We start from the raw sequence: 8,289 nt of genomic DNA on the forward strand, positions 1-8,289 counted from the left end.
AACGAATCTAGTTAATCATGATTATATTTTAATCATATACTTTTTACTTCACCATCTAATATTAAATCGATAAAATTAAACCAATGAACTTTATTTAATTAAGTTTATAGTTTTAAATTCAAAATAATAAACAAAAACACGAAGAACATGCGTAAGTAAAAGCTGGTTTATTAAGCTGGAGTATTTAATACTAAAAATAATATGACTACTGGAATAGCCAATTATGTAATTGTTTTGAAAATAACAACGTTTATTATTATAGTTTAGTGACAATATAAGGTACAGCAGTTATCAAATATGAACGTCACACTTTTGATATTTCACACAGTTTAGTGTTAATCAGCGAATCACGATTCAATCGCCTTAATCGCGATTCCATCGGCTTAATCACTAGCTAGATTTATTCCATTTAATCATTTTAATCTAGATTTAATTGAATTTAATCGGCCAAGAGCTTAGATTTAGTCGAGTATCTGCCCCTCGGAAAAATCATGAATATCTCCTCCCTCCGTGAAACTGACTACCTTCGGTATGGCCCTTGGCCCAAAAAAGAACTATTGCCGAAATATGTTAAAATCAGTCTTCTTGCGACAAATAAAATTTCACTTTCCCACGCGGTTGTAGTAGAGTGTAAAGTTCAGAGAACAAAGAGGTAAACGCTAGAGAACTAAGGCACCGCTAGCTTAGTAACGCCGCGAGAAAAACAAACATACATACATAGTATACCCGTACTGCACTAGATGACTCTTTAGGCTGCTGAAATTTATTTTCACTGCAATATTTTTTCTTACCTGGAGGGTCACACACAGGTAATGCTTACAATTATAATCTTACTCTTATATCGTTTCTAAAAATATATTTTCGGGTTAGAACTTTACATTATTAATTATAGGGGTGTGACTTGTAATCGATAATTGTTTTCAAATATTAGACTAGCTTTCAAGAAACCGTCCGAGACAGAGTGTGAGAGTCAGACATATCTCGCGCCATTTGTAACCGCTTGACGCTAGACGATAGTTCGTATTAGGTACTTTGAAACAGTAAGCGGGACTAAATTTCGGACTTCAAGTATGGATTCGTCAGAGGACGATTTCGTAACGCCTAAAGGAAACCCTTATAACGATGTTAAAAAGGAAAAGCGTCGTCGAGAATTTCAACAAAGTGTGGCTGATACGTTTCAAAAAATTATTCTCGATAAACCAGGATTAAAGTCTTTACAAGAATATGGAACAAGAATGATCGCTTTAGAATCTAACGATAAACAAGTATTAAAGCCTGTAGAAAGATATGGATCAAAAATGATAACTTCAGGCTCTTCAGAATCTTTCAAAAAACAAGTATCAAAGTTTTTTGAAGAATGTGGATCAAAAATGATAGCTTCATGCAAACATGTAAATAAAACGTTATCTGGAATGTTAGTTTTTAGTTTGTCACTGTTATAATCCTGAGATTTCACTGGCTGTTCTACCCCGAGATAGAGTAGGACACATGAAAACAAACTTTCATTTGGTCTATTTTAATTGGCCCAAATAAATAATTGATGTTCAATGTGAAGAATTGAACATCAATTAACTATTTTACTTTCCCATGTATTTGGACAATACTTGATGCGTTGAACATCAATTAATTATTTGGGCCAATGTGAAGCATTTAACATCAGTTAAATATTTTAGTTTTCCGCGTATTTGGACAATACTTGATGCGTTATGGATAGGTGATGCCAGACTTCGGAGATTTTGTTAGCTGTAAGAGGCGCCAATATTCTGTTTCCGATTGCACAAGTTGAGATTCATTCGATAAGATGCCAGACTTCGCAATTTTTGCTTGCTGTAAGAGGCGCCAATATTCTGTTTCCGATTGCACCAGTTGAGATGTTTTCGATTCCTCAAATTGAGATTTCAGTCATCTTCGGAGTTTTTGCTAGCTGTTAGTTCCTTTTTTCCTAACGATGTCGGAAGACGACAGTGATTCTTCATCGGGAGACGAATTTAGGGAATATATTGAAGAGGGCGATTTCATTAATTCTTTTGAAATCCACGATATGTGTCGGGATAATAGGAAAATTCTGGATTGGCTAACGGAGAAGAAGGTTTTGGCGTATTCGCAGCAATGTCCAAGATGTGGTGAAGACATGATGCTAGTTCAGAAAGGCAGCGCAACGGACGGTTTTCTTTGGCGGTGTCGGAAAAAGAGGAAAATAGGTTCTAAGAAATGTGACACCGAAGTGGCTGTAAGACGCAAATCTTTTTTCTTGCGCTCTAAACTGACTTTTTGCGAAATATTACTCATAGTTTACTTTTATGTGTATAACATTCAACCGCAATCGTTTGTTGCTCGGGAACTTTATATCTCGCTTAAAACCCTAGTTGATTGGAGAATGTTTTGCCGGGAAGTAGCATATAACGCTGTTATCGCGAAAAGTCAAGCGATTGGTGGTTCGGGTAAAACCGTTGAAATAGACGAGTCGAAGTTTGGAAAGCGCAAATTCCGCAGAGGAAAGAGAGTGGAAGGACAGTGGGTTTTGGGGAGTATTGAGCGGGAGTCCAGCAAATTTTTCATGGTTCCGCTTCCAAAAAGGGATGCGGCGACGTTGCTTCCGATAATAGAATCTTGGGTTTTGCCTGGCACGACGATCCTCACGGATTGTTGGAAGGCGTACGACGCTCTTAACCCAGACAGTTTCACTCATTTCAATGTAAACCATAGCTTGGATTTCAAGGATACGGACACAGGCATCCACACCAATAAGGTTGAAGGCGCCTGGGTGCACGCTAAAGCCGCAATGCCAAGAGGTGGCCGCATTTTGGTATTCAGGGTACTTGGCCATGTATATGATCCGAGTCTGGTCGAAAAGGGAGGGCAAGAAGTATTTCTCGCTTTTTTGGAGGAATGCGCTGAGTTGTATGACCCCGTGCAACACGACGTCCCGGAAAATGAGGGAGAAGAGCCTCGACCTGGTCCAAGTACTGCGTAGTCAATGGTTTCTTACTTTGTCCCTGTTGTGCATTAATTCTTTGGCCAAAAATGTTCTTTCAATAAAAAATTACTTTTCTTGCCCTCGCAAATGCTTTGAAATTTTATATTTTTGACACGCGTTAACTTCACTTATCACCATTTGCGGATATTTAAAACTATTCCAGCTAAAGGTCGAAAACGAAGTACTTTGGGCTATTTTTAACAATAGGTACTTTTTTGGGTTTTGTTTATTGTTTTCGAGTTTACGATACTTGATGCGTCAGGCTTGGTGCTGTCCTCTAGGTTGCGTTAAAGTTGGGCCATAGCTTTTTTTAGTATGGGGTTGGGGAGGCGCTGCTCGCTCCCAGCGCTCGAGCGAAGTGAGTGCGCGGCGCCGTCAGGCGCCAATACTTAGAATACATTCAACGTTGTATAAGTAAAAAAAGCCTCAAATGCGTTTTAATACGATAAAAATTCATCTACATGACCACTACAAATTTCATTTTCAGTATTACTCATTAGTACACACCAAACATAAATTTGGATTTCACGTTTCCTGCCCTATCGCGGGAGAAAAAGTATAGAACTCACATTAAACTATTGGCAAAAATGCATTGAAATTGACGGTTTTCAAAACGCGTTAACTTAACTAATTATCATTTGTGGTAACTAAAAAAGTACCTTCGTACTCCTTACACACTGGGCTTTAATCTAAGAAAAAAAAACAAAAAAATGAGTAAGGCTGTTCTTCACTTTTGCCCTTAATTAATTTGAAAATAATTATCTTAATCTCTTCTTAATATATCACAATCAATAACAGGGCCGGCGTTAGGGGGGTAAGTGGCGCAAAAGTACCCCGCGTCTAGGCCATCGAAGGGGACCCGCCGGCTCCGTGGCCTACCGTGTTTAAAACTGCGACCACTAAAACTAATTCCTAACAAAAAAGGCGTTATTTGATTTTTTTTATTAAATTTTCTATTTCCAAAACAAAAAATTTTTAAAGAACAATATTGGGGCAGGGCAGGGCAGGGTCCTGAGAACGCTTACCCGGAGCCCGAAAATCCTAGCTCCGGTCCTGATCAATCCGATTACAATCCTTAAGGGGGTAAGGGGTTGTTTGTTCCAACAGATTTTTCCTCAGAGGGTACGTTCAGCAGCGCTCATCGGACTCACCGATTAGTAATCGGTGACATCGGTTTCCTACTGTACGCTTTTTCGCGTTTCCGGTTTTAACGTCACGATAGTCATCGGCTGGAAGAGTCGGTTTTTCCGATGACTGACGTAAAACTCACATTTTTGGGGCGAAGATTTATTTTTCAGTTCTAAGTTGGCGTACAACAAATATTTGTTTTTATGAGATGAATCCAGCTTTGGTTAAGGTATCATTAATTGATCGAGGTTTAAAGTTTGACATAGCTGTAAGCGCCCAAGACCATGCAAGATTAATGAAAGGTATTTATTTTTAAAGACTTAAAAACTCAATATTTAGGTCCTGTTTCTGTATCATTAGATCCTGCATTTGCTAATTACTGTTTAAACGAAGCCAAGGCCTTAGGAATTCCGACTGTAGTCGTTACAAACCATCTAGTCACTAATGCCGCCAACAAACAGGTCGCAAACAGTCAACTATCCCAAGCGGAAAGCAGTCAACGCTCCCCAGCGGAAAGCACACAACGTTACCCAGCGGAAAGCAATCAACGCGCCAATGTGGCAAATTATAGATCTTCTAATTCAATAAAAAACCTAGTCTCTCAAATATTGGAGGATCAAGTCTCTACTGCAAATGATAATAGCATTTGCACTTCAGACAGCATTTTAAATTCATCAGTCAATGCTGATGGTCGGTTAATGCTCTTATTCACTCTAAGTTTAGGTTGGGTTTTTGACAGGTGTATTTAATTACTTATTTGTAGATGCATCAAAATGGAGAAAAAAAATCCTCCTTTTAATCGAGTTGTACAAAGACCACAAAGGTGAATTTGAATCATCAAGAAAAAGAAAGATGTATGCAAAAAATTTCAGATGAAATGAATAACCAGGGATACAACTTCACTGTTGACGAATGTGATTCGAAGTTCCGTAACATGAAAACTAGGTATGAATTGTGTTTCATTTTAATTTTGTAGTTAATTTTATAATTGTATATATTATTTACAGCTACAAAAAAGTCAAAGATAAGTCAGGTAAAACAGGTCGTGGGAAACCAAATTGGGAGTACTTCGATCATTTTGAAGAAATATTTGAAAGATACCCTGCTGTGTCTCCCGTTAATCTTTTGAAAACCATTTCTGCAGGTAATTCATTACAAAAGTAATAGTAAAATCAAAAGATTTGATAAAAAAATTTTAATCGACATAGCTTCTTCTTCTTCGTCCATTTCTTTGGATTCTCCCGGGAACTCAACATCGGCTTCAAGTTCCTCTTTAAGTTCAAGTATACCATCACTATCACCAACTCCATCCAGTGGTCCCTTCGAAAATGGCGACCATGTTATAATTCAAAAGAAGAAAAAACTTAGAACCAAATCGCTGGAAACACCACCCCAATGGTTTTTAGACTGGAGTGAACGTACGGAAGAAGCAATCAGGCCCAAAATAAGGAATTCCAATCAGAGCTGCTTAAATGGCTAGATACTAAAAATGAAGTTTTAACAAGGATGGTTGATTCATTGATACACATGTAATTTTACAATGAATTTTATGATTAAGTGATTAAAAAACATTTTAATATTTGATATATAAAATTTTATTTATTACAATTATAGTTTTAGATTGGTCGTATGATCCTTATCCTTTGTGCAATATTATCACGTTTGATTTTGGCAGCTGCTGCGTTTGTATTATCGGCTTCTTCATTAATCTCAGCTGTTACATGTTGAAAGAAGTCATTTATATAATCACCCAAGTCATCACTACCGTCTTGTTTTAAAATTATGCGAAATGCAGGCAGTCATTATGACTTCAGAAACCTCTCCAATTAATGACATATCTAGATATTTTAGCATGCGGAACCACCCTTTCAACAACGCAAATGCCCTTTCAATCATTTGCCTGGCTGAGCTATGGCAAGTATTGTAAACCAGTTGCGGAGGTGAACGATGTCCATTTTCTTTGAATGGAGTCATGATAAAGATATCAAGGGGATATGCACTGTCACCCAATAAATGTCCATCTCCAAAGTTCCTTTGGCCATTTTTTAAACATTCATAAATTGAACTAGCACGTCACATTCTTGCGGCATGAACGGACCCAGGCCATCCAACACAACAGTCAATGAACAAAAGAGTTTTATTACAAACACCTATAAGATACTTCAAACATTAATGTGTTTTTAATACACATTTGAGCACAAACTTAATTTTCTTGTAGTAATATAGAAGTTCTTTTTTTTCTATTGTAATACGAATTTCTATCTTCCTTCGGCTCCTTGGTATCAATGTGGCATCCATCAACTGCTCCAATTGTTCCAGGTAAACCATATTTGGTATCACAAACAACCTTTGTATTGTCCATAGTTTCTTGTGTTGGCCATGCAATATACTTTGGTCTTAGTTTTGATATTATTCGCACAAATTCCAGAGACACGTAGTGATAGTTCCCCTTTGACAGATCAAAACGGTCTGCGATACTTCGGAATGAGTCTGAAGTAGCAAGGAGCCATAAGGAAACCAGAACTCTCTTCTCAATAGGAACAACTACATAAATTTTCTCAGAAGCTATAGCTGTTCCATAAATATGGATTAATTGCTAATGACAATAGATATATATCAGCATTTTCCTAAATAGGTTTAAGGCAAGGAACAATGTTACATCAAACAAAATTTCTTATGCATTGCCTTAATTTTCGTCATCAAGACGAATTAAAAACCACGTAAAAATGTTAAAGTAACAAACCTCAACCGCTCATTCTAAAATGAGATTTAAAGTCTCGTTCTGTATAAAAAGACGCAACCATCTCCACATAATCTGTGATCCGCACTGGAATTGCCCGAGACTTAGGGGGATTTTCTAGTATTGTAGCAATTATAGCGCTCTGTTTTGCTTTTTGGGAAAACGATTGACTGCCACTAAAATCTACAATATTTTCTTCTGTTACTTCATTATTTACAAGTTCATTTACAATTAAATAAAGTAGTTTTCGTTTTTTTCGATTTTCAGGCCCGGAAAAAAAGTCAACGCCATTTTAAAAAACACCGATGACTTAAATAAAAGCGTTCAACAAGTAGCTACGTCATTATGACGAAAAAGCTCATCGGTGGAAAATATCAAATCCATCGGGTTTTTTTTTCGTTGACTGTTACTGAACGTACCCAGAGTTTGAAAAACGAGAGCGCGTTGGATTTTTTTTTCATTTGGCACTTTTGATAGGAGTGCAAACTTATAATACGCAGGAGTTTTAAGTAGTGTTGGGAAAATTTAATTAAAGTTGACAAAATTAATTTTTACTCCCCTCCCATTTCGAACCCTTCGCTACGCCCCTACAATCAAATAATCTAAACTAAAAGTTTCCTATATATATTCTTCAGTGAGAGGTAAAAGATAGAAAGGCTCTTCTACTTTTGGATAAGAAGTTGTTCTTTATTGGGACCGTGTGTTGACGAGGTGCCATGGGGCAAAACGAGAAAATCGTTGCAGGACAAGGGATATATAATCAATAGGCCATTTCAATGAAACCTGTTTAGCACTCGCCCATGAGTATTAACATTCCGCGCGTAGACTAACATATTCCTTTTTGTATAGTCTTTGTCACTTGGTGCCTGAAACAAGGAAATATTTTTAACGCTGTAAACGTTAGGCCTTAGTTGGAATTCGGGATCATAGATATAGATAATAAGTCGGGATTTCATTATTCTAAAATGCCTCAAAAAGCTACGTGGGTTAAAGGAAACACTTCTAGCATTCCGGATTGTGAAAGTAATACGTTGAGTTCTAATACGTTTTGAATATTCGGAGATTTGAGCATTAACTGAACTTTTGCTGGTTTGGGGGTTACACTACCGTCTAGTGGCTCCATATATTCTCTATTTAACTGAAAACTAGAAATTATTAATTTATTTACATTAGATTTATTTCATTTAATTAAAATTTTAACTTGCCAAACGTTAATTATTTTAACGAAGGACCACAGAGAACGGTAACGCCGCTAACGCGTGTGCTGAGGCTTACAGTTTAAAGCGAAATCTTGGATTGAAGTTGGCTGTTTCAAAGAGGGTTGGCTGTACAACACTGAGAGAAAAAAACCCTGTTCAAATTACATGAAAGTGTTGGAAGCAGGGGATGCCAAGACGTTTCTGTAAATATAAAAGCTTATTCCCTATTATAATTTTACAAGTAA

At 37.1% G+C, this 8,289-nt stretch overlaps 1 protein-coding gene across 1 annotated transcript; it reads left to right on the top strand.

Moving 5' to 3' along the window:
• The first annotated feature begins 1,948 nt into the window (after positions 1-1,948).
• On the top strand, positions 1,949-2,974 carry LOC149949043 (uncharacterized). The gene has a single exon (XM_090171225.1). The coding sequence runs from the start codon at positions 1,949-1,951 to the stop codon at positions 2,972-2,974; it is 1,026 nt and encodes a 341-aa protein (XP_090027351.1).
• Positions 2,975-8,289: the final 5,315 nt, after the last annotated feature.

The sequence above is a fragment of the Leiobunum rupestre genome, chromosome 4, assembly GCF_980474605.1.
Source record: "Leiobunum rupestre chromosome 4, qqLeiRupe1.1.hap1, whole genome shotgun sequence".
Lineage (NCBI taxonomy): Eukaryota > Metazoa > Arthropoda > Arachnida > Opiliones > Sclerosomatidae > Leiobunum > Leiobunum rupestre.